The sequence below is a fragment of the Vulpes lagopus genome, chromosome 1, assembly GCF_018345385.1.
Source record: "Vulpes lagopus strain Blue_001 chromosome 1, ASM1834538v1, whole genome shotgun sequence".
Classification (NCBI taxonomy): Eukaryota; Metazoa; Chordata; class Mammalia; order Carnivora; family Canidae; genus Vulpes; species Vulpes lagopus.
Genome location: NC_054824.1, coordinates 65278418 through 65306346, shown reverse-complemented (window position 1 = coordinate 65306346; position 27929 = coordinate 65278418). Strand labels below are relative to the sequence as shown.

Here is a 27929-nt window from a genome sequence, read left to right as displayed (position 1 = left end):
GAAAGAAAAGAAAGAAAAAAAGAAAACCAAGAGGCTGATAGCTGATATCCAGTGACCGAAAGTGCTATGGAAAACTGAGATTCACTTCTAAAGGGCTCCCATATAGTTTTACCCCAAGACACAGCCAAACAAACAAACCCCAACAGTTTGAAAAGTGCCTAAATTGTATTTGAAGGAGATTCATTTACTAATCTTGAAGTATCAGCTGGAGGGACAGAGGAGAGTTGAAAGTCTCCCCAGAGATGGAGTGCCTGGTTGATGCCAGTTTTGTACTTTCTATCTACCCTGCCTGCACAGATGAACAAGCTTAGACAAAGCACCCTCCTGCCACTTTGCTAAGGCAGGCAGGGGTGAATGAGTGGTCAGTACTATCCCATATCTTCTTTAAGCTGGAAAATTTGGTGGTTTGTAGCACTCCCCTGCTCCCTGGCTGGGGCAGATGACCATGAATGTGGCCATCATCTGCTCCCTAGGTAAGGCCAGCAAGCATGTGTGTTTATGACACTCCCTCATCCCCTGGCTGGGGCTGGCAAGTGCAAGTGGTCAAAACATTCTAACACTCTGGTCTAAAGCTGGTGCACACAGACAAGGCACTCACCTGCTGCAGTCCTGAGGCCCATGGATACATGCAGTTAAAACATTTTCCTGCTGCCTTTCTGAAGCTAGCAAGTGTGCCCCTTGTATACACTCTCCAGCTGCTGTGTTAAGGCTGGCAGGCATGGGCAATCTACTTAGGGATGCCCCTTGATTGCCTGATGCTGGTGACCAACGGGACTGGCATTCTCAGCTCCATAGGAATGTAATGTTGGAAATACAGTTCTTGGCAGGCCACCATATCCAGTACACTGCACAGATAGCCAACTGAAACACAACCCCAGTCTTCCTGTGAAAGGGGCCTATTTACTTAGCTTGGAGCTTCTGCCAGAAGGATAGGCTTTATGTTTCCTACACATCTAGAGACTGAAGAGATACCCAAAGGGAATGTAAGCAGGAAGACATCATCCTTCTATAAACCCTTGGCCTTGCTATAGCTCAGCAAGACCTCCTGGAAAGGGCCTTATACTTTGTCTGGAGCCCCAACTTTTGCAATCTGGAGAGAACTCCTAGTCTGGAGGACAGAGGGATCATGATTATGGCCCTACAGGACTGTGTGTATTTGCATACTTTAAAAGCTTCTGCCTGAAGATCTAAATTCCAATCAACCTGAAACTAAGTATGAAAGGAGATTGCTCCGCCTTGGAACACTGACTAGTCTTGATGCACCCTCAACAGCAGGGGCATATCAACAGTAAATCAGGTGGTTTAGGTAACCAAAAAGTTTTGTGAGATAACCAAGAGCTAGGGCAAAGTTGAATGAGAAAGTCCATCACCTACAATAAGGCCACTGTTTAGAGACTGGGAAAGGTAGCTGTTTTGCCTCATAGAAATGCACAGAGTGAAATAAAACGAGGAAAGAGGGAAATATGTTCCAAATGAAAGACAAAAACCTCAGAAAAAGACCTAGATGATATAGAAATAAGTAATCTACTTGATAAAGAATTCAAAGTAACGGTCATAAAGATGCTCACTGAACTCATGAGGACAATGGATGAACACAGTGAGAACTTTAACAAAGATATAGAAAACATAAGAAAGTACCAAATAGAGGTCACAGAGCTGAGGAATTACAATAACAACTGAAAAAATACACAGGAGTGGTTAAATGGCAGATTGGAAGAAGCAGAAGAGATCAGCAAACTGGAAGACAAAGCAGTGCAAATCAGACAGAGCAGCAAAAAGAAAATAAATGTAATGAAGATAACTTAACGGACATATGAGACATATGATGTTGATCAAGTGGAACAAAATTTGCATTATAGGGGCCCCAAAGGAGAAGAGAGAGAAAAGGGGGCAGAAGACTTATTTGAGGAAATAATGGCTGAAAATTTCCCTAACATGGGGAAAAAAATAGACATCCAGGGCCAGGAAGCCCAGGTTTCCAAATAAGATGAACCCAAAGATATTCACATCAGGGCACATTATAATTAAAATGTCAAAGGTTAAAGATAAGAGGAAAATCGTTTTTTTTCTATTTTTTTAATTGGAGTTCAATTAGCCAACATATAGGATAACACCCAGTGCTCATCCCATCAAGTGCCCCCCTCAGTGCCCATCACCCAGTCACCCCCCCTTGCCCACCTCCCTTTCTACCACCCCTTGTTCATTTCCCAGAGTTAGGAGTCTCTCGTGTTCTGTCTCCCTTTCTGATATTTCCCACTCATTTTTTTCTCCTTTCCCCTTTATTCCCTTTCACTATTTTTCATATTCCCCTTCACTATTTTTCATATTCCCCAAATGAATGAGACCATATAATGTTTGTCCTTCTCTGATTAACTTATTTCACTCAGCATAACACCCTTCAGTTCCATCCACATCGAAGCAAATGGTGGGTATTTGTCGTTTCTACCGGCTGAGTAATATTCCATTGTATACATAAACCACATCTTCTTTATCCATTCATCTTTTGATGGACACTGAGGCTCCTTCCACAGTTTCGCTATCGTGGACATTGCTGCTATAAACATCGGGGTGCAGGTGTCCCGGCGTTTCACTGCATCTGTATCTTTGGGGTAAATGCCCAGCAGTCCAATTGCTGGGTCGTAGGGCAGGTCTAGTTTTAAATCTTTGAGGAACCTCCACACAGTTTTCCAGAGTGGCTGCACTAGTTCACATTCCCACCAACAGTGCAAGAGGATTCCCCTTTCTCCGCATCCTCTCCAACATTTGTGGTTTCCTGCCTTGTTAATTTTCCCCTTTCTCGCTGGTATGAGGTGGTATCTCATTGTGGTTTTGATTTGTATTTCCCTGATGGCAAATGATGTGGAGCATTTTCTCATGTGCTTGTTGGCCATGTCTATGTCTTCCTCTGTGAAATTTCTCTTCATGTCTTTTGCCCATTTCATGATTGGATTGTTTGTTTCTTTGGTGTTGAGTTTAATAAGTTCTTTATAGATCTTGGAAACTAGTCCTTTATCTGATACGTCATTTGCAAATATCTTCTCCCATTCTGTAGGTTGTCTTTTAATTTTGTTGACTGTATCCTTTGCTGTGCAAAAGCTTCTTATCTTGATGAAGTCCCAATAGTTCATTTTTGCTTTTGTTTCTCTTGCCTTCATGGATGTATCTTGCAAGAAGTTGCTGTGGCCAAGTTCAAAAAAGGGTGTTGCCTATGTTCTAAAAGGAAAATCTTAAAAGCAACAAGAGAAAAAACAAACTGTTACATATAAGGGAACCCTCCATTAAGTTATCAGCAGATTTACCAGCAGAAACTTTGCAGGCCAGAAGTAAGTGGCAAAGTGGCACTTTATTCAAAGTGCTAAAAGGAAAAAAAAATAATTCCAACCAAGAATACTCTACACAGCAAGGTTACTATTCAGAATTGAAAGAGAGAAATATTTTTTCAGGTTAGAAGTTGAAGGAGTTCATCTCTACCAGACCAACTTTACAAGAAACGGTAAAGAGACTTCTTTAAGCTGAAAAGAAATGGCACTAATTAGTAGCAAGGAAGCATACAAAACATAAAAATATCCCTGGAAAAGCTAAATATATAGTGAAGGGAATAAGTTAATCACTTATGAAACTACTATGAAAGTAGTAAAGGTAAAGGTGATAAATAACTAAAACTATAATAATCAGTTAAGGGATATAGAAAGATGTAAAATGTGACATCAAAGACATAAAACATGAGGGAAGGTAGTAAAACTGTAGCATTTTAGGAATGTGTTCAAATTTAAGTTTCTATCAAATTAAAACAGACTAATATATAATATATACTCTTTATATATATGTAAAATAATGTGAACCTCATAGTAACAACAGAGCAAAAACTTACAGTAAACACTCAAAAGAAAATGAGCAAGGAACCTAAACATAATCAAACCAGAAGGGATGAGAAAAAGAGAAGAAAAGAACCAAGGGGAACTATGGAAACAGAAAACAAAATGGCAATCCGTAGATACCTGTCAAACTAGTTTGAATGTAAGTGGAATAAATGATCTAATCAAAGACATAGAGTGGCTGAATGGATTAAAAAAAAAAAAAGACCCATCTATGTGCTGCTGCCTACAGGAGACCCACTTCAGAAGTAAGGACACAGATTGAAAATGAAGAGATGGAAAAAGATATTCAATGCAAATGGAAATGAAAAGAAACCTGGTATAGCTATATTTAGATCAGATAGAACAGATTTTATTTATTTTTTTAAAAGCACTCATTCATTCATTCATTCATTCATTCATTCATTCAATTGAGACACACAGAGAGAGGCAGAGGGAGAAGCAGGCTCCCCATAGGGAGTCTGATGTGGGACTCGATCCCAGGACCCCCAGGATCATGACCTGAGCCAAAAGCAGATGCTCGGCCACTGAGCCACCCAGGTGCCCCTAAGAGAATAGATTTTAAAACAAAGACAATAACAAAAGATAAAGAGGGTATTACATAATGATAAAAAGTCAATCCAGTAAGGAGATATAACATCTATAAATGTATATGAACCAAACACAGGAGCACCAAAATATATAAAACAAATATCAACAGATCTAGAAGTAGAAACTGACAGCAGTGCAATAATAGTAAGGGACTTTAACACCCTACTTACATCAGTGGATGGATTATTAAAATAGAAAATCAGTAAGGAAATATCAGCCTTAAATGATATGCTAGACCACGTGGATTTAATACTTATAGGACATTCCATCCCCAACAGCAGAACACACACTCTTCTCAAGCGCACATGGAACATTCTCCAGGATACATCACATGTTAGGCCACAAAACAAGTCTTAATAAATTCAAGAAGATTGAAATCATATTAAGCACCTTTTTAGAACACAATTGTATGACACTAGAAATCAATTATAAGAGGAAAACTGGGAAGACTACAAATAAATGGAGACTACAAATAAACAGCATGTTACTGAATAATTACTGGATCATAGGAGAAATTTAAAAAATACCTAGAGACAAATGAAAACAAATATATAACATACCAAAACTTATGCCATGCAGCAAAAGTTGCTTTTAGAAGGAAGTTCATAGCAATATAGGCCTACCTCAAGAAATAAAAGAAATCTCACATAGACTATTTAAATTTACACCTACAGGAACTAGAAAATGAAACAAAAAGCCCAAAGTTAGTGGAAGTAAGGAAACAATAAAGATCAGAGTGGAAATAGAGACTAAGAAGACAATAGAAAAGATCAATGAAACTAAGAGCTGGTTCTTTGAACCAATAGGCAAAATGGACAAAACCTTTAGCTAGACTAAACAAGAAATAAAGAGGACTCAAAGAAAATCAGAAATGAAAGAGTGGAAGTTATAATTGATATCAAAGAAATACAAGGGATCATGAGAGACTACTACAAACAATTATATATCAACAAATTGGGCAACCTAGAAGAAATGGATACATTTCTAGACACTTATGATCTTCCCAGACCAAATCATGAAGAAATAGGAAATCCGAATAGATTACTAGGAAGGATGTTGAATGAGTAATCAAAAACCTACCAACAAACATCCAGGCCCAGAGTCTTTACCAGCCAATTCCACCAAACATTGAAGGAAGAGTTAGTCCTAATTCTTCTCAAACTCTTCTAAAAAGTTGAAGAGGAGGAACACTTACAAACTCATTCTACAAGGACAGACTTACCCTGATACCAAAGCCAGACAAAGACACCACAAGAAAAGAAAATTACAGGCTAATGTCCCTGATGAACACAGATGCAAAAATCCTCAAAAAAATAACAAACTGAATTCAATAATACAGCAAAAGGATTATACACCATGATCAAGTGGGATTTACTCAAGGGATGCAAGGATGGTTCAATATTCACATCAATCAACATAATACATCACATTAACAAAATGAAAGACAAAAATCATATGATCATCACAATAGATGCATAAAAAACATTTGACAAAATTCAACATCTATTTTATGATTAAAACTTGCAAAAATGTGGAATGGACCTCAAAATAATAAAGATCATATATGACAAACTCACAGATAATATCATACTTAACAAGAAGTTTTTTCTTAGGCAAGATGAAAAAATAAAAAGCATCCAAATTGGAAAGAAAGAAGCAAAATTGTATTTATACATGACATGATATTATATAGAGAAAACCCTAAATGCTCCACCAAAAAACTGTTAGAATACACCAGTTCAGTTTCAGGATACAAGAATAATACATGCAGAAATTGATTGCATTTGCTCTAATAATGAGGTATCAGAAAGAGAAATCAAGAAAACAATGCCATTTACAATTACATCAAAAAAGAATAAAGTACTTAGGAATAAATGTAATGAAAGAGGTGAAAGACCTGTGGACTGAAAACTGTAAAACATTGTTGAAAGAAATGAGGAAGACACAAATACATGGAAAGATATTTTGTCTCATGGACTGGAAAAATTAATATTGTTAAAATGTCCATACTGTCCAAAGCCATCTACAAATGCAATGCAATAGTTATCAAAATTCCAATGGCATTTTATATAAATATAGAACAAAGGATTCTAAAACTTCTGTGGAACCACAAAAGACCTTGAATAGCCAATATTGAGAAAAAAGAACAAAAATGGAAATACCATGATCTCTGGTTTTAAACTGCACTGCAAAGCTATAGTGATCAAAACAGTGTGGTATTGCCATAAAAATAGGCACAGAGATCAAAAGAACAGAATAGAGGGCTCAGAAATAAACCCACACATATAAGATCAACTTATGACAAAGGAGCCATGAATATACAATGGGAAAAGGACAATCCCTTCAATAAATGGTGTTGGGAAAACTGGATGGCCACATGCAGAAGCAGGAAACTGTACCACTACCTTCCACTGTGCATAAAATTAGCTAATAATGGATTAAAGATTTGAATGTAAGACCTGAAACTATAAAACTCCTAGAAGAAAATGTAAGTGGTAAGCTCCCCAACATTGTTCTTAGCAATGTTTTTATGAATTTGACTCTAAAAGCAAGGGAAACTAATGGAAAAATAAACAAATGGGATGATATTAAACGAAAATGCTTCTGCACAATGAAGAAAACCATCAACAAAACTAAATGGCAACCTACCGAATGGGGGAAGATATTTGCAAGTTGTATATCTGATAAGAGGCTAATATTCAAAATATATAAAGAATTCCTACAACTTAATAAAAAAAACCCAAATAATCCTCTAGGCAAATGATCTGAATATATATTTTTCCAAAGAAGACATACAGATGGCTAACAAGCATATGAAAAAAATGCTCAACACCATTAATTGTTAGAGAAATGCAAATCAAAGCCACTACAAAATAGCACCTCGCACCTGCCAGAATGGCTGTTATGAAAAAGATGAGAAATAGCAAGTTTGGATAAGGATGTGGCAAAAAGGGAACCCTCATGTACTGTTAGTGAGAATTCAAACTGGTGTGGCCACTTGAAAAACAGTATGGAGGATCCTCAAAAAATTAAAAATAGTGATCCAGCAATTCCACTACTGGGTATCTATCTGAAGAAAATGAAAACACTATTTCAAATAGATATATGCACCCTTTGCTCATGGCAGCAATATTTACACTAGCCACAACATGGAAATAACTGAAGTGTCTATCAGTGGATGAATTGATAAAGAAAATGTGGTATATATGTACACACACACATACACACACACACACACACACACACACACACACCCCGGAATACTACTCGGCCACAACAAAGAATGTTATCTTGACATTCATGAGCTTGGGTGGACCTTGAGAGTTGTAAACTAAGTGAGATAAATCAGGCAGAGAGGGGCAAATAATGCATGATTTTGCTTATATGAAATATCTAAAAAACAAACTCAGACTTATAGATACAAAAAACAGATTGGTGATTGACAGAGGAGGGTGGATATATCAGGGTGAGAATGGGGGAGATGGGTGAAGTTGATCAAGAAGTACAAACTTCCAGTTGTAAAATAAAGAAGTCATGGGGATATGATGTACAGCATGGGGAATGTAGTCAAAAATATTGTGTAACTTTGTATGGTGACAGATGGTAGCTAGATTTATTGTGGTAATCATTACTCAATATATACAAATGCTGAATCACCTCAAACTAATATAATATTGTGTATCAATTATACCTGAATATAAAAATACACATAGTAAAAAATTACCTCACAGCGATAATTGAGACTGACTATGAATCAGAGAACAGAGAGCACCACTGGACCTTCTAAAGATATTATAGGAATGGTGGAGAGATACTTTTTTGGTGATAGCTATTTGAGTAAAGGGAAACAAAATTTCCTCCTGATTAAACTGCTCAATAAAAAGTTGTATTTTTGGTAATCTCCAGCAATTGAGGGATTTTGACTGTGGAGATGCAGAAAGAAAATATGAAAAGAAGATGACATGTGGGTGAAAAAAGGGACTAGACTTTGACTGAATTGATGTGGGGAATTTGTAAAATACACAACACTTTCTTGTCTGTTTCTCAAAGATCTCCAATCTGTTTGCACGAGATGAGATGGATGAAATCACCCAAGGCCTAATACCAGTGATGAAAAAGGAACTGCCTCGCCACCCTCCTACCTTTGATAATCTGTATGAGTACTTCATTTCAAGATCAAGGAGGAACTTGCATGTTGTTCTCTGCTTTTCTCCAGTGAGTTGTTACTTTATATTTATGTGGGAGGAGTTACTTATGGAAATGTACTTGATAGTTTACTTTCTCTGATGGGATGATTTGCTCAGAAACTAATATTTGTCATACTGAATTGAAATTCACACTTTACTACCACCAATCTCCACTGGAGGCAATCTGACACCAAAGAGTAATAATTTAAAATATTCGTTTGATTAGAAATTATTGCATAGCCTACAACTTCCATTAATTGCCTGAGGATATAGATTATTTGAATTTGATGAATTTGGTTATGTAATCTTGTCCAACTCTTCCTCCAGCATAGACATACCATCTAGAATGTCCCTGATATAGGACATGTCCCTGAATATCCCTAGCTCACTGTATTGTCCAGTATAGTAGCTATTAGACACATATGGCCATTTAAATCTTGATTAGTTAAAAATTAAGTAAAGATAAAAATCAATTCCTCAGTCCCACTAGATCCATTTCAAGTGCTCAGTAGCTACATGTTGCTTGGGGCCACCATTCTGGGCAGCATATATTTAGAGCGTTTCCACAATCATGATTATATCAGGCAGCTCTGCTCTGCGAGTGTCACTAACTTAGCAAGCCAACCTACTTAATTTTTAGATAGTCTGGTTCCCAGAGAGGTCTTCTATGGAATGAATTGAATTTTGTGTCTCTATTTCTGCCTCCATGATTCTGTTTCTCACTTGTAAAGTGAACCCAATCCCTCCCTGCTCCCCATATAGCTCCTTAGATATTTAGAGAAAGTTTTTGCAGATCCTCTAACTTGTTTCCTTGGTAGACCAAACATCTCCCACCACTTTTGCCATTCTCACTTGTCCTAGTGTCCAGGCCTTTCACTGTCCTGGTCATCTCTCTCACAAAGAGTTCTAGTTTATCACTTTCTTCTTAAAGGTAGCTCATAGAACCCAGCCCAGTAATGCAGATGTAGTCTTAGGGTAGAGAAAAATATGGAAATACTCCCTCCCTTGCTCTGAACATTTAATTTATATATTAATGCACCCCAAGAGTTTTTTAAAATTGTGATGTCACACTGTTGGCTCAGAATGCCTAAGCCTCTCTCTAGCCATTTTATTATAATCCCTCTGTGTGTCTGACGGATTTCTGACCTTACTGTCAACAGGTTGGTGAGAAGTTCCGGGCCCGTTCTTTGAAATTTCCTGGCTTGATATCAGGTTGCACCATGGACTGGTTTAGTCGCTGGCCAAAGGAGGCTTTGATTGCTGTGGCCTCCTATTTCCTTTCAGGCTATAGTATTGTCTGCTCCAGTGACACTAAAAGACACGTTGTAGAAACAATGGGCCTCTTCCATGATATGGTTTCCGAGAGCTGTGAAAATTATTTCCAAAGGTGAGTGACTGTACCGGACCATGGTGGCTGCAGCCTCACGCAGTTCACCTCAGAGAGGAATTCGGTGCTGCAGCCATATCAGTTGAGGACAGAGTCCCTGCTGCACTTAGATTTTTTTTCTTGCTTTGATTTTCTGGCGGTTATGTATTGAAATAATGATAAATCAATGAGACTTCAGGATTAACTAGTATCCGTACTTAAGTACCTCTTTCTCTTCCAGGCCTCAAAGTAACAGATGCTTAATGAGTCACTTTATATCATTTGCTTGATTTTCTTTTGGAGAAAAAAGAAAAGTTCACCATTGCCTTATGTTAGGGAATATTTAGGTTTTGCATTTGCATCTCTTGGTATTACCAATGTTTTCATGCCAAATAATTTTAATTGACTCTAGGAAAGTCCATTGGCTAAAAGTAGCAGTGGTGTTTACATGTGAAAGCTATTGTCAACAGTTCAAAAATACAACTTCTTCCCTTCCCGAGGCAGGATACTCTTTGTGTACATTTGATAGATGTGAATAAAGGTGGGTCAACATGATCTTTGGGCTGCTGGGGGTGCTCAACCTGCCAGAAAGAATTTTCCTACGTAGAGGGTCTGGGTAACATGTTCATGGATTTTCCAGAGGGTTCCTATCTCACAAAGCTATGTTTATCCTGGACCCTTTTCTTTACTTAAAACTATCCCCAGGACTCCCCTTGCTTTTAAAAAAGATTTTATTTGAGAGACAGAAAGAAAGAGAGAGAGAGAGAGCAAGTGCACACAAGCAGGGAGGAAAGGGTAAAGGGAGAAGGAGAAGTAGGCTCCCCACTGAGCAGGGAAACAGATGTGGGGCTCCATCACAGAACCATAAGATCATGACCTGAACTGAAGTCAGACGCTTAACTGACTGAGCCACCCAGGTGCCCCAGGAACCCCCTCTTTTTAAAAAATATTTTATTTAAATTCAGTTTGCCAAATATAGTATGATACCCAGTGCTAATCCCATCAAGTGCCCTCCTTACTGCCTGTGTCACCCAGTCACTCCATCCTTCCACCCACCTCCCCTTCTGCAACCCTTTGTGGGTTTTTTTTTTTTCCCAGAGTTAGGAGTCCCTAGTGTTTTGTCTTCCTCTCTAATTTTTCCCCACTCAGTTTCCCTCCTTTCCTTTATAGTCCCTTTTACTATTTCTTTTTTTTTTTTTTTTTTTTCGGGTTGGGTTGTTTTTTTTTTTTTTTTTTTTTTAACTTTTATTGGTGTTTAATTTACCAACATACAGAAAAACACCCAGTGCTCATCCCGTCAAGTGTCCACCTCAGTGCCCGTCACCCATTCCCCTCCAACACCCGCCCTCCTCCCCTTCCACCACCCCTAGTTCGTTTCCCAGAGTTAGGAGTCTTTATGTTCTGTCTCCCTTCCTGATATTTCCCAACATTTCTTTTCCCTTCCTTTATATTCCCTTTCACTATTATTCATATTCCCCAAATGAATGAGAACATACACTGTTTGTCCTTCTCCGATTGACTTATTTCACTCAGCATAATACCCTCCAGTTCCATCCACGTTGAAGCAAATGGTGCGTATTTGTCGTTTCTAATTGCTGAGTAATATTCCATTGTATACATAAACCACATCTTCTTTATCCATTCATCTTTCGATGGACACCGAGGCTCCTTCCACAGTTTGGCTATTGTGGCCATTGCTGATAGAAACATCGGGGTGCAGGTGTCCCGACGTTTCATTGCATCTGAATCTTTGGGGTAAATCCCCAACAGTGCAATTGCTGGGTCGTAGGGCAGGTCTATTTTTAACTCTTTGAGGAACCTCCACACAGTTTTCCAGAGTGGCTGCACCAGTTCACATTCCCACCAACAGTGTAAGAGGGTTCCCTTTTCTCCGCATCCTCTCCAACATTTGTTGTTTCCTGCCTTGTTAATTTTCCCCATTCTCACTGGTGTGAGGTGGTATCTCATTGTGGTTTTGATTTGTATTTCCCTGATGGCAAGTGATGCAGAGCATTTTCTCATGTGCATGTTGGCCATGTCCATGTCTTCCTCTGTGAGATTTCTCTTCATGTCTTTTGCCCATTTCATGATTGGATTGTTTGTTTCTTTGGTGTTGAGTTTAATAAGTTCTTTATAGATTTTGGAAACTAGCCCTTTATCTGATATGTCATTTGCAAATATCTTCTCCCATTCTGTAGGTTGTCTTTTAGTTTTGTTGACTGTATCCTTTGCTGTGCAAAAGCTTCTTATCTTGATGAAGTCCCAATAGTTCATTTTTGCTTTTGTTTCTTTTGCCTTCGTGGATGTATCTTGCAAGAAGTTACTGTGGCCAAGTTCAAAAAGGGTGTTGCCTGTGTTCTCCTCTAGGATTTTGATGGAATCTTGTCTCACATTTAGATCTCTCATCCATTTTGAGTTTATCTTTGTGTATGGTGAAAGAGAGTGGTCCAGTTTCATTCTTCTGCATGTGGATGTCCAATTTTCCCAGCACCATTTATTGAAGAGACTGTCTTTCTTCCAATGGATAGTCTTTCCTCCTTTATCGAATATTAGATGGCCGTACATTTCAGGGTCCACTTCTGGGTTCTCTATTCTGTTCCATTGATCTATGTGTCTGTTTTTGTGCCAGTACCACACTGTCTTGATGACCACAGCTTTGTAATACAACCTGAAATCTGGCATTGTGATGCCCCCAGCTAAGGTTTTCTTTTTTAAAATTCCCCTGGCTATTCGGGGTCTTTTCTGATTCCACACAAATCTAAAAATAATTTGTTCTAACTCTCTGAAGAAAGTCCATGGTATTTTGATAGGGATTGCATTAAACGTATAAATTGCCCTGGGTAACATTGACATTTTTACAATATTAATTCTGCCAATCCATGAGCATGGAATATTTTTCCATCTCTTTGTGTCTTCCTCAATTTCTTTCAGAAGTGTTCTATAGTTTTTAGGGTATAGATCTTTTACCTCTTTGGTTAGGTTTATTCCTAGGTATCTTATGCTTTTGGGTGCAATTGTAAATGGGATTGACTCCTTAATTTCTCTTTATTCAGTCTCATTGTTAGTGTATAGAAATGCCATTGATTTCTGGGCATTGATTTTGTATCCTGCCACGCTACCAAATTGCTGTATGAGTTCTAGCAATCTGGGGGTGGAGGCTTTTGGGTTTTCTATGTAGAGTATCATGTCATCGGCGAAGAGGGAGAGTTTGACTTCTTCTTTGCCAATTTGAATGCCTTTAATGTCTTTTTGTTGTCTGATTGCTGAGGCGAGGACTTCCAGAACTATGTTGAACAGCAGTGGTGAGAGTGGACATCCCTGTCTTGTTCCTGATCTTAGGGGAAAGGCTCCCAGTGCTTCCCCATTGAGAATGATATTTGCTGTGGGCTTTTCGTAGATGGCTTTTAAGATGTCGAGGAAAGTTCCCTCTATCCCAACACTCTGAAGGGTTTTGATCAGGAATGGATGCTGTATTTTGTCAAATGCTTTCTCTGCATCTAATGAGAGTATCATATGGTTCTTGGTTTTTCTCTTGCTGATATGATGAATCACATTGATGGTTTTACGAGTGTTGAACCAGCCTTGTGTCCCAGGGATAAATCCTACTTGGTCATGGTGAATAATTTTCTTAATGTGTTGTTGGATCCTATTGGCTAGTATCTTGTTGAGAATTTTTGCATCCATGTTCATCAGGGATATTGGTCTGTAATTCTCCTTTTTGGTGGGGTCTTTGTCTGGTTTCGGAATTAAGGTGATGCTGGCCTCATAGAACGAATTTGGAAGTACTCCATCTCTTTCTATCTTTCCAAACAGCTTTAGTAGAATAGGTATGATTTCTTCTTTAAACGTTTGATAGAATTCCCCTGGGAAGCCATCTGGCCCTGGACTCTTGTGTCTTGGGAGGTTTTTGATGACTGCTTCAATTTCCTCCCTGGTTATTGGCCTGTTCAGGTTTTCTATTTCTTCCTGCTCCAGTTTTGGTAGTTTGTGGCTTTCCAGGAATGCGTCCATTTCTTCTAGATTTCCTAATTTATTGGCATACAGCTGTTCATAATATGTTTTTAAAATCGTTTGTATTTCCTTGGTGTTGGTAGTGATGTCCCCTTTCTCATTCATGATTTTATTAATTTGAGTCTTCTCTCTCTTCTTTTTAATAAGGTTGGCTAATGGTTTATCTATCTTATTAATTCTTTCAAAGAACCAACTCCTGGTTCTGTTGATCTGTTCCACAGTTCTTTTGGTCTCGATATCATTGAGTTCTGCTCGAATTTTAATTAACTCTCTTCTTCTGCTGGGGGTGGGGTCTATTTGTTGCTTTTTCTCTAGTTCCTTTATGTGTAAGGTGAGCTTTTGAATTTGAGATCTTTCCAGTTTTTGAATGTATGCTTGTATTGCGATGTATTTCCCCCTCAGGACTGCTTTTGCTGCATCCCAAAGATTTTGAACGGTTGTATCTTCATTTTCATTAGTTTCCATGAATCTTTTTAATTCTTCCTTAATTTCCTGGTTGACCTTTTCATCTTTTAGCAGGATGGTCCTTAACCTCCACGTGTTTGTGGTCCTTCCATATTTCTTGTTGTGATTAAGTTCTAATTTCAAGGCATTATGGTCTGAGAATATACAGGGGACTATCCCGATCTTTTGGTATCGGTTCAGACCCGATTTGTGACCCAGTATGTGGTCTATTCTGGAGAAAGTTCCATGTGCACTTGAGAAGAATGTGTATTCAGTTGAGTTTGGATGTAAAGTTCTGTAGATATCTGTGAAATCCATCTGGTCCAGTGTATCATTTAAAGCTCTCGTTTCTTTGGAGATATTGTGCTTAGAAGACCTATCCAGGGTAGAAAGAGCTAGATTGAAGTCACCAAGTATAAGTGTATTATTATCAAGGTATTTCTTGAGTTTGGTTATTAATTGGTTTAAATATTTGGCAGCTGCCACATTCGGGGCATATATATTGAGGATTGTTAAGTCCTCTTGTTGGATAGATCCTTTGAGTAGGAGATAGTGTCCCTCTTCATCTCTCACTATAGTCTTCGGGGTAAATTTTAATTTATCTGATATAAGGATGGCAACCCCTGCTTTCTTTTGAGGACCATTTGAATGGTAAATGGTTCTCCAACCTTTTATTTTCAGGTTGTAGGTGTCCTTCTGTCTAAAATGAGTCTCTTGTAGACAGCAAATAGATGGGTCCTGCTTTTTTATCCAGTCTGAAACCCTGCGCCTTTTGATGGGGTCATTAAGCCCGTTCACATTCAGAGTTACTATTGATAGATATGAGTTTAGTGTCATCATATCTATTCAGTCCTTGTTTTTGTGGATTGTTCCACTGAACTTCTTCTTAAAGGGGAATTTTAAGAGTCCCCCTTAAAATTTCTTGCAGAGCTGGTTTGGAGGTTACATATTCTTTCAGTTCCTGCCTGTCTTGGAAGCTCTTTATCTCTCCTTCCATTTTGAATGAAAGCCTTGCGGGGTAAAGTATTCTTGGTTGCATGTTCTTTTCATTTAGGACCCTGAATATATCCTGCCAGCCCTTTCTGGCCTGCCAGGTCTCTGTGGAGAGGTCTGCTGTTACCCTAATATTCCTCCCCATAAAAGTCAGGGACTTTTTTTCTCTTGCTGCTTTAAGGATCTTCTCCTTATCTTTGGAATTTGCAAGCTTCACTATTAAATGTCGAGGTGTTGAACGGTTTTTGTTGATTTTAGGGGGGGATCTCTCTATTTCCTGGATCTGAATGCCTGTTTCCCTTCCCAGATTTGGAAAGTTTTCAGCTAGGATTTGTTCAAATACATATTCTGGCCCTCTGTCCCTTTCCGCGCCCTCGGGAACCCCAATTAAACGTAGGTTTTTCTTCCTCAGGCTATCATTTATTTCCCTTAATCTATCCTCATGGTCTTTTAATTGCCTGTCTCTTTTTTCCTCAGTTTCCCTCTTTGCCATCAACTTGTCTTCTATGTCACTCACTCGTTCTTCCACCTCGTCAAGCCTCGTCGTTAGGACTTCTAGCTTGGATTGCATCTCATTTAATTGATTTTTAATTTCTGCCTGATTAGATCTAAATTCTGCAGTCATGAAGTCTCTTGAGTCCTTTATGGTTTTTTCTAGAGCCACCAGTAGCTGTAAAATAGTGCTTCTGAATTGGCTTTCTGACATTGAATTGTAATCCATATTTTGTAACTCTGTGGGAGAGTGGGCTGTTTCTGATTCCTTTTTTTGAGGGGTTTTCCTTCTAGTCATTTTGCTCAGTGCAGAGTGGCCAAAAACAAGTTGTATTGGGAAAAGGAGAAAAAGAGAGAGAAGGAAAGAAAAGAGAAAAAGAAAAAAGAGAAAGAAGAAAAAAATAGGGGAAAAGAGAAGAAAAAGAAAGAAAAAGAAAGAAAGGAGAAAAAAGAAAAAAGGGAGGGGTGGGGGAAGCAATCAGAAATCAAGAAGAGAGAAAAAAAAGCACAAAACAAAACAAAAAAAAAACAAAAAAAAACAAAAACAAAAACAAAAAAACAAAAAACAAAAAAAAAACCACGGGGGAGTATCTTCCGATTCTGTGTAGTTTAAGTCCCTTGACTTCCCTTGGAACTGGTCCGTCTCGCTGGTCTTCTGGGGGAGGGGCCTGCTGTGCTGATTCTCAGGTGTTAGCACTTGGGGGAGCTGCTCTGCCCCTGCCTGGTGCAGGGCTCGGTGGGGGTTGTTGACCCCGTGAGGCCCCGGGAGGAAGCCACAGTGGCGGGGGCAGCTCTGGGACCCTGGATCCAGCCCCCGCAGTAGCTCCGGGGCTCTCCTTCTGCAGGGCCTGGGGGCTCCGGGGCGGGGCCGCTGATCTGCTCAGTTCCAGGCAGGAGCGTCCTTGCTGTCCTGGGCCCTCCCGGCCTCTGCCTGTCCCGGGGGAGGCCGGATCCTGGGCTGTGTCCCGGCGCCCTGTGCTCCGGGGCCTGCGCTGTTGGATTCGCGCTCCCGGCGGTGCAGCCCCCTCCGCGGAGCCGCCGCCCGAGCCCCTCCGAGCTGTTCCCGGAGCCGCGCAGCCCCCTCCGCGCGGAGCTTCTTCCTCTGCGCGAGCCGCCGCCGCTGAGCTGTTCCCGGAGCCGCGCAGCCCCCTCCGCGGAGCCGCCGCCCGAGCCCCTCCGAGCTGTTCCCGGAGCCGCGCAGCCCCCTCCGCGCGGAGCTTCTTCCTCCGCCCGAGCCGCCGCCGCTGAGCTGTTCCCGGAGCCCCGCAGCCCCGCAGCCCCGCAGCCCCCTCCGCGGAGCCGCCGCCCGAGCCCCTCCGAGCTGCTCCGGGTCCCGCCGAGCGCTGCAGCCCTTAGGGAGCTCGGCGCATCTCCCGGGCGCAGTTCCTCTGTTACTGTCCCAGGGAGCCCGAGGGCATCCCCGCCTTTCTGGGGATCCTGCTCCAATTCCCGGGGATCCCCTTTCTGCGGGGAAGGTCGGTGCAGCTCCTGCTCCTCCGGGACGGGGCTCTCCTGTCCTGGGGTCACTCGCCCCGGCCTCAGCCCGGCTCCTCGCGGGGCCCCTCCCCCTGGGAGGCCTTTTGTGTCTTTATTTCTTTTTTCCCGTCTTCCTACCTTGATAGAAGCGCGAACTCTTCTCACTGTAGCGTTCCAGCTGGTCTCTCTTTAAATCTCAGGCCGAATTCGTAGGTTTTCAGGATGATTGGATGGTTTTCTAGGTAATTTGCTGAGGACAGGTGACCTGGGGACCCTGCTCTGCCGCCATCTTGCCCCTCTCTCCCCTTTTACTATTTCTTATATTCCACATATGAACGAAACTATATGATAATTGTCTTTCTCTGATTGACTTATTTCACTCAGCATAATACCCTCCAGGTCCATCCACGTCAAAGCAAATGGTAGGTATTCGTCCTTTCTGATGGCTGAGTAATATTCCATTGTATATATAGACCACATCTTCTTTATCCATTCTTCTGTTGAAGGACATCATGCCTCCCTCCACAGTTTGGCTATTGTGGACATTGCTGCTATAAACATTGGGGTGCAGGTGTCCCGTCATTTCAATACATCTGTGTCTTTGGCGTAAATATCCAGTAGTGCTATTGCTGGGTCATAGGGTACCTCTATTCTCAACTTCTTGAGGAATCTCCATAGTGTTTTCCAGAGGGGCTGCACCAGCTCGCATTCCCACCAACAGTGCTAGAGAGTTCCCATTTCTCCATATCCTCACCAACATTTGTTGGAAGGAACCCCCTCTAAGATAAAGTTCTAGATAACCTTCCAGATCCTCTTGGTGGATCCATGTGTATTAATTCTTATGGTTAGCAAGATTTTCCTTCCATTTAATTTGAACTCCTTCTGTCACTGTCATCTGTGGAAAGTTTTACCTTCTCTTTGCTACAAAAACCTGTGTCTCTATTTTAGGAAAATTTGGTGTGTTTTCCAAAATGTTCATATCCTTTTCAGTTGTAGAATTTTATTCTGAATGTGATATTTATTAAATGCTTAAGTGCTAGTCATATATATGCCTAAGTCCTTAAAAATTTTTTAATGTTAAAATCTTCAGAACTCCAAAAATGAAAAATTAATTAAAAGGTAAAATGATTTTATAGTATGTGACTTGAGTTTCTCCTGAATAAAATAATTCTTTTTATTTAATTCTACTGTTAAATAGAATTGCTGTACTAAATAAAGCCTTAGTGAATTGAATGTGCAAATCAAGTATGGCTGCCTTGATTTCAAGATCTGGTGAATTGGGGGGTGAGACTGGCTTTCACTTTTGTAAGCCCACCCAGCTGGTTTCTAGCCATGAAGAAGTGTATTTCATTCAAATATCAGTTGAATGAAAGCAGATCACAGCACAAATTCATTTCGACCACTTATCCCTAATATTTGTACAGAACCTTAAAGGTTACAAAGTGTGTGTGTGTAAATATATATGTATATATTTATTATATATGTGTTTATTTATTTTCACAAAATGCTGGCAGGTGTAGGGCAGTAATTCCTTTCTTAGTTTTCCATATGAGGAAGCAGAAGCCCAAGGCGGGGTAAGGGTTGAGTCAAAGACCCCTTAAGGGTCAATACACCAGCTATGTAGTGTTCTTTCCATCTGACCTCTAGGGAAACCATTCACCATTCCTGCTTTCCTGCTAGGGAATCACCCTTCAGAATTACACTGATTCCACAGCGTAGGATGCCTTATAGGAATACATCAGAATGATAGAGATGAAGATCATTTCTATGTTCTACTTTCAGATACCGCCGAAGAGCACACGTGACTCCCAAGTCTTATCTCTCATTTATCAATGGTTATAAAAACATTTATACTGAAAAGGTGAAACATATCAATGAACAAGCTGAACGTATGAATATTGGTAAGCAGAATGAAATCTTTTAAGGGCTTTTTGATAGAAATTCCTATATGTATGTATATACATATCCACTGATGGATATTGTGTTTGAAAGAAAAATGTTGCCTTTACTATTAGTAATAGGTTATTTTGAGGGATGTTATTAGGGTCTTTTACCTGTTAAGAAGCTTCCAGGCAGGGGCACCTAGGTGGCTCAGTTAGTTAAACATCTGCCTTCATATCAGGTCATGATCTCGGGATCCTGGGATTGAGCCTCGTATTGGGCTCCATGCTTAGCAGGGAGTCTGCTTCTCCCTTCGCCCCTCTCCCTCTCTCTTTGCCCCTACCCCCTGCTCCTACTCTTTCTCTCAAAGTCCAAATAAAACATTTTTAAAAAGAAGAAAATTCTGGACAGAAGAAAATCTGCGGAGGTAACCTGTTTTCTCTCTCAAACCATTTTCTGCCTGCCCCTGCAACTCTGGTCCATGCTGTTGGGCCAGGAGTCCCCATAGTCACTGAGCTGCTGCCTGCAGGTGGAGAAAAGCCAGCTCTTGGGAACTGACCTCCGTTTCAGTTTTTGGCCTCATTACACTTTGCGTTGACTTGCACAAGTCATGCATTGTTAATGCTTCTCAAATTTCTAACAAAGGAAAAGGAAAAATAAGTAAAAACGAAAGAGGTAATTTACCTGAACAATGGCTTTCTGTGTCCAGTACATGTAATATTAGCAGAGAAAGTACAAATCGGAACAAATCATACATCCAGAAATCATTTGGCCCAAACAGTCCAAAAAGAAGTGCAAAGATTTTTCCCCCCTCACTTTTTCTGCAAAAAAATGCTCTGATCTCAGAGCATAACAGAGTTCCAAGGTCTGTGCAGTTATAGTGGTGGAAACACTGTGAAAGAAACCATCCTCTGTTTTTCTCATGGCTTACCTTCTTGTAACTTTGCATAGGATGCTCTGTGATCAGTGGTGGGCTGGAGCTACTTGTACTGGCTCTAGAGTTGATTTTTAATTTGTAGGAATTTTATGACCTGGTTGTTAAACACATCCTTCATTAAAAATTAAATCAGAGGGGATCCTGGTTGGGGTGACTCAGCGGTTTGGCACCTGTCTTTGGCCCAGGACGTGATCCTGGGGACCCAGGATTGAGTGTCCCACGTCGGGCTCCCTGCATGGAGCCTACTACTCCCTCTGCCTGTGTCTCTGCTTGCCTCTCTCTCTGTCTTTCTCTCTCTGTGTCTTTCATGAATGAATAAATAAATAAATAAAATATGTTTAAAAAATTAAATCAGATAAAGTCACAAATAAGTCCTATTTGAAAAAAGTAAGAATACTCAGAATTCATCACATCTTAGTTATTTTTACTCTATCTTACTGCTATTAATGTTCTTGAGCTTATTTATTTCATTCTATCAGTATGGTAGACATATAATGGTGTGCTACTGGGAGTCTCTTGGTAACTTCAAATCAACCATGGTGGGAGTACTCATACCATGAAAATTGGAAAACATGCAAATGAGTGTCCCCTCTCTCCCCCAAGAGACTTGGATGCTAAACATTTACCAACACACCACTGTCTAGAACTGGGTTGGAATGTGAGAAAATCCAGTTAATCATTTATTGTGCTGTATGGCATTGAAAGTCACAGAAGTCAGCTGCATGGGTTTTAGCAGCTGTTTTCATTTTCACAGCAAAGAGAACCGCAAAACTATTAATGTATTATCTGTCTCATTTGTCACAGCAGCAGTATGATTCAAAGGCAAAAAAATGATATTTACATCATTAAAAATAATGTTTGCAAAGCCAAGGAGAGCAAATAAGTTTCCTAAGTTAATCTTACGCAGTCTGACATTGTGACTTTCCCTTAAAGTTAGCTAGATAAGGGGCTCCTGGGTGGCTCAGTGGGTTAAGTGGCTGCCTTCAGCTCAGGTCATGATCCCAGGGTCCTGGGACTGAGCCCAGTGTTGAGCTCTCTGCTCAGTGGGGAGCCTGCTTCTCCACCTGCCCCTCCTCACCACTTGAGCTCTCTCTCTAGCTCTCTCCCTCTCTCTCTCAAATAAATAAATAAAATCTTAAAAATAAAAATTTAGATAGATGGTGTTCTTCACTCGCTGCCGAAACTCTGAGAGATGTGATTAGTATTGATGCTCCTAATATCTATGTATTTGCCCATAATAATTATCTTGTGTTTGTTACAATACTGGTACAAATACTGGCCTTATAAGTAGCAGACATTGAGCAAATATTTGATGTACGGATGTTCATATACTAAGCAAAAGTGTATGTGTGTGTATTTGTAAAGGTCTTGATAAGCTTATGGAGGCAAGCGAATCTGTTGCTAAGCTGTCTCAGGATCTTGCAATAAAGGAGAAGGAATTGGCAGTGGCTTCCATAAAAGCAGATGAAGTGAGTTGGCCTTTATTGTATAACTAGTGGCAAGGAATATTATTCCATATTTTAAAAAGCTAAAAATGTTATTAAAAATAAATAATACAGGAGCTCATAGACTATTTCTAGTGAAACAATGGTTTACAAAGATTGTTAGGTATTTTTGTTTAACTTATACTGATATGCACCTAAGTTATTTTATCCTCTATGTGGTCTAAGACTATTCTTTCTCCTCTACGGCTGGTTCCTTTGTTCTCTTTCATCTATTTATGGAATCTTTGCCTCTCTATGAGTTATATCTGGTCTTCTCTTTAAGATCCCTGAATGCTCTAGGTTTCTAGAATGACCCAAGTCTCATCTGAAGTTTGTGTCAAGGAGGGATAAAACTAAGAGAAATTGTTGGTGGGGAAAAAAAAAAAGATACTCTTCCCAAGGTGATGGAGCTATATGTATGCTGCTCCTTTATCTGTGACCCTACCAGTCTGTGACTGCTTTCAGCTTCACCTTGCTGAGCCAGTTAATAATGGATACTTAAATTTTGACCCTTAGCCGGTTACTGAAATGAGAACGATAGCATCAAAGAGGGTCTTAGCTTAGTCCAAGCATATGGTAGGCACCCAACAAACACGGCCTGCTTTATTCTTATTACATGGGCATTATTATGGTTTCTGAACATATTCCACTACACATGCTTGAATTGTGTTAATTTTCTAGAAATAACACCAAGTGGAAATACCATTTTCCTAAAAGCTTAACATGTTTACTTATTTACTCTGTATATATAAATATAATATATGTATTTGTAAGTCTTAGGAAAGCTCAGGACATAGAAAACTGCAAGGAACTGCTTAAGGAGTTCCTTTAATATTCCTGAAAACATAGAATGGGGAATATATATAAAATACATATTTGTGTTTTATATCATATTGTATAAATAGTCTCTCACTGATCAAATCTATGAATTTTGCTCAAAAGGTTTACCTGTTTTCCCTCAATTTCATAGGTATTGGCAGAAGTCACAGTAAGTGCTCAGGCATCAGCCAAAGTGAAAAACGAAGTACAGGAGGTAAAAGACAAAGCCCAAAAAATTGTGGATGAGATCGATAGTGAAAAAGTAAAGGCTGAGACCAAACTGGAAGCGGCTAAACCGGCCCTGGAAGAGGCTGAGGCAGCCCTGAATGTGAGCAAGCGCTGTTACCCCTCTCAGCCCAAACCCCAGCCTGCTTCAGGTTTCATTCTGTGAAATTCACTGGGAATTTCTAGAATCTAAAAACTGAATTGAATTCGAATGTGATTTATAATCTCTATGACTGAAGACAAATGTTTCTGTTGATTCAATATTCTAATTCTTTAAATCTTCAGTTCTTGTAACTTATTAGTTTCGTTCCATAAATCAGCCTTCCATGAGATCTGAGAACTAATACGAGTGATTAATGGCCTTAACAACAGCCTAAGGGATTCGGATGATACAGAGAACCTCCCCAGTTCCTTCAAAGCATTCCCTCCAGATTACATTATGTGCCCTTTAAAAAAAATCTCCTTGTGGGTTCTGAGGGCTCTTAGGATAAGGCCCACATCTGGGAGGCAACCTACAGTTGCCTCTCGAGACTACCACTTCTTAAATAGATGATCTGGAGTAAATTTACTTAACTTTTTTGCGTCTTCACAGGGATTATAATTCCTCGTCGATCCTTGGAGGATCAATGTAAGCATTAAATGTAATGAATACAGTTTGCTGGGCACATAGAGGGTACTCAGCAAATATCAGGGCCACTGTTGCTACTGATAACTGGGCTCCTGTCTACCCCTGGAGCCCTTCTGTCATTCTGTATCTACACACAGTGTGGTCCAGCCATGCAGAAACACCCATAGGCTTCTGGAAGAAGCATGGTCTGTTTAAACGTGTCTCTTCCTCTGCCAGGAATGTTTTTCCTGACTTTTATTGCCTAATAAGAGTCATTCTCTTATTTAGAAGGCTCATGCCTTCCAGAAAGTTTTTGGGTCCTTGGCTCTCCTTTGTTTTTCCTGTCACTCCTCTGCTTCTACCATGATAACAATTCTAGTTCAGGTTGATTGTGCTTTCTTTCTCTTCCTTGGATGATTATGAAGATGGGGCTATTTTTCTTTATTCTTTTAAGTGAGAGAATGTCTATGTTTGTTGAATGAATAGATTTATGATAATCATTTAATAAAATCGTGACAATCATTAGGACACATTCTCCACCCCCACTCCCTTTACGAATCCTACAATAACATACAATAACATACAAGAAAGAGAAATCACCGAATGAACAAGTGTTAGGAGATTTTATTGATTATGTTATGTTCCAATCCTTCTTGCCTTGAATAGCAGCTAACATCTTCTTCCAAACCTGGCTCACAGGTAGAAACTTTGAAAACTATCTTTTGTGAGCCATGAGCTATAAAAACTTCTCTTTTCTCCTTTGAATTTCTCCCCCTTCCATAGATAGGGCAGCCTTCAAAATGAACACCAAAGTTGAGGTTTTGATATTCAGAGACTTGCTCCTCTTTTCATATCCACACATAGAGTATGTGCTTTGAAGATGCAAGTTATCTGAATGTTACCCATCAATGAGGCTTGTTGCCAATAGAGGTCTGGAGTGTGGGCAATAAATAGTACTGATATTAGTACTGATATTAGTTGAGGACAACAGGAGAAAAAAAGAATAAGAACAAATAGAAATCCCAAGGTAACAATGAAAGAACTATTATGCAAAAATCTTGGAATACAAACCCTTAAGGAGAATAATGTCAGGGGATGGGGAGGAAATACATTTTAAAGTTTTCTACTTTCATTATCTGAAAGCATTAGATTTCCCTAGGATTATTAATACTACTCAACAACAAAAAAATATATTGATTCCTAATCCCAAATACAGACCATCAAACCAAATGATATTGCCACAGTCAGGAAACTTGCAAAGCCTCCACATCTTATTATGAGAATCATGGACTGTGTCCTGCTACTGTTTCAAAAGAAAATTGACCCAGTCACTATGGATCCAGAAAAACCTTGCTGCAAACCTTCCTGGGGAGAGTCATTAAAAGTAAGTAGAAATCTTTGCAAGTGCTGTAAGGTGCATCAGATGCCCTCCACCCAGGGCTTCAATATAGCCAACACAAGCTGGCAGGCAGTGATTGGTAATTATGTAGTGAAGAGTTTGGGAGACTGCATCTCCCAAAGTGTAAGTAAGGAAAGATTTTAAAGCTAAATGGCTTCTTTTTGTAAAAAGTGTCTAAAACCAGAGGCTAGTATTGGCACACTCTTTTTTTTTTCTTTTGAAGATTTATTTATTTGACAGAGAGAGAGGGAGAGAGAGCACACAAACAGAGGAGAAGGGTAGGAGAGGGAGAAGCAAGCTTCACTCTTTTTTTTTTTAAGATTTATTTCTTTGATGGAGAGAGAGAGTGTGCATGAGCGTGAGTGAATGAACAGTGGGGAGGGGTAGAGGGAGAGGGAGAAGCAGGCTCTCCACTGAGCAGGGAGCCCCACAAAGGACTTGGCACTCAATCCCAAGACCCTCAGGATCATGACCTGAGCCAAAGGTAAACACCTAACCCACTGAGCTACCCAGGTGCCCCTTGGCACGCTCTTGATGTGCCAACCCAGTCTCCAAAAGGGAAGTTGTGTGGTTGGTGGCATTCAGATGATGCACTAGACAGGAAACTGACATATCTTTTCTTCTTTAATCTTCCACCATGGTAACAGGAAGACAATTTGCAACTTACAGATTTAGGTCAACTGTCGTCATAGTCTTGATGTGTAGGTATGAGAGTGAATCAATTGTTACTTCTTTGAAAAAACTCAATTTAGAATTATATACTAACTCAGGAAGAAATTATTTACATTCTCTCAGAACTCCGGGTTGTAATGCTATTTTTCAGCTGATGAGTGCAACAGGGTTCCTGTGGAGCCTTCAGCAGTTCCCCAAGGATACTATAAATGAAGAGACTGTTGAGTTGCTGCAGCCGTATTTTAACATGGATGATTATTCTTTGGAAAATGCAAAAAAAGTCTGTGGGAATGTGGCTGGTCTGCTGTCTTGGACACTTGCAATGGCAACATTTTATGGTATCAATAGAGAAGTGTTGCCCCTGAAGGTAAGAGTTTCCATCCTTCTCCTAGGAAATCAATGTTTAATAAAATCAGTCACTGATTTTATTATTTTACTGCTATGAAAAGACAAAGCATAATTTTGACTAAAGTTTTTATTTCCTTCATGTCCTCTCACAGTTTCTCATTTTCTTTACATCTGTTAAGCGTTTCTTGGCATCGCAGACAAGACATCAAAACCAACTTGTTATCTTAAATAGGAAATGAATTCACTGCAAGTAACCATTAAGCTGTCGTAATAGAAAACATGCTGTTTCTTTAAAGTTTAAAGAGACTTGGTTTGGAGGTAGAATTTGATTACCATATTCCAAACAAAGTTTATAAAAATGAAGGTCAACACTAAGAAACATTTTAAATTTAAAAGATACGGAGAAAAACCCCTTATATGCATCTAAGAAACAAATGATCAAGCAAAATAAAAAAAGTTGCTTACAGAAGAGATATCGGGATGGCACAGACTTCCTGCAGCCCTAAATATTAGAATGTAATGGATAAATATATGCAGAGTATTGAAGAAATTGCTCTGGTCCAAGAGTTCAATAACTGACCAAGCTGCCCTCTATGTCTAAGGGAATTAAAAGACATTCATAAGGATGCAATTTAAGTACTAAATGATAAGTACGTGCACTCATGCATACACACACGTGCGCACGCACCATTTATACTGGGCCAGGCTGTTCTTCAGGTCTGAGGGAACAGAATGATGTTCTCAGGAGTTCAAAGGATTCATAAAATACACCTCTCTGATGCACCCTACCCTCCTGCCCCACCCCCACCATCAAGCTAAAATAGTTGAAAGTGGTTGCTTGTTGGAATGGAAAATGATGACCAGGTGGGTAGGGGGTTGCTGGTTTTCATAATAAACCTTATAGAAATGGCTGCCTTTTAAAATTCTGTGCATGGGTAATTTGGAGAAAAATAGAAAATAAGTTAACAATAAGAAAGTATTAAAAAAAAAAAACAAAAAACAATAAGAAAGTATTAATAAAGGGAAATGATGAGAAAACGTAGGAAGGTCACTCAAGATAAAAGATACCAAGAGATGTAGAATTTAAGAAAAAAATGCATTCATAAGAACAGTTAATTTTCCTAAAAATTGTGATCCACAATTTTTTGTGGATCACAGACTTAATTGTAATAATGTTTTTTGTAATAAAATATTATCAAATTACAAAAATCAAGATGCATTAATATTTTTAGTGGAAATTAGTAAAAATATATTGTAATTTGAGATTGTGTGGAAGAATGGTTTTATGGGTGTGTGATCTGTGCTGTGCACACAGGACCTCAATTTAGAAGGATCCACAGTTGGCCTGCTGTCACCCTCTTGAAGTTCTCAATAATTTTTTAACAATGGATTCCACATTTTAATTTTGTACAGGGTCCTGCAAATTATACAGCCAGTCTTTAGAAGACATAAACTAATAATTATACAAAGATTTTACACTGTTTCATTTTTAAGGTTGAATAGCTGCATTGAACTTTCTTGGATATGAACAAAGAATATGAAATTACTTCTAGTGACCCAGAAACATTTACAAAAATTGATCATATTCAATTCTAAAAGAACATCTTGATTTAATTCTTAAAGGCAGAAATTGCTGAAGCCTCATTTTCTGAATATAAGCAATAAAATTAGAAAGTTTACATTAAAAAAAAGCCAGTGACTTCTTTTTTTCTTTTTAAGAAATTATGACAGAAGTTAGTTACCAGAGCTTTTGTTATGTAGCTCAATGGCACTTTCTTAGCTATTAATTAAACTAAGCATTCCAATACATTCTCACTTATAAATACACACACATACACATAAACCTTAAGGAAAGTGGAATAGAGTTAATAAAAATAACATTTAAAATTATAGAAAAGTAGCAGAATTGAAGAATTGTTGCTTTCCAAAAACAAAATATAAAAGATATATTCTTGGAAAGTATAATCAAGAAGAAAATATGTAAAATCACAGATATGTGGATTTAAATAATTAGAATGCAAATTTTAAAGTTATATAAAAATACATTAAAAATTTAAATTTAATAACAATAATATTAACTAAATTAATATTTCCTGCAAAAAAGGCTAAATTTGAATAAATT

The 27929-nt window shown here is 39.2% G+C and overlaps 1 protein-coding gene across 1 annotated transcript in view; it reads left to right on the top strand.

Annotated features, from left to right (window-relative positions):
* DNAH8 (dynein axonemal heavy chain 8) overlaps positions 1–27929 on the top strand; it is a 340697-nt gene that overhangs the window by 208816 nt on the left and 103952 nt on the right. The window contains exons 58-64 of the mRNA XM_041748133.1: positions 8517–8681; positions 9814–10040; positions 19218–19336; positions 21619–21722; positions 22708–22884; positions 24605–24772; positions 25611–25826. Coding sequence (XP_041604067.1) covers positions 8517–8681; positions 9814–10040; positions 19218–19336; positions 21619–21722; positions 22708–22884; positions 24605–24772; positions 25611–25826 — 1176 coding nt within the window. The remainder of the gene's footprint in view (positions 1–8516; positions 8682–9813; positions 10041–19217; positions 19337–21618; positions 21723–22707; positions 22885–24604; positions 24773–25610; positions 25827–27929) is intronic.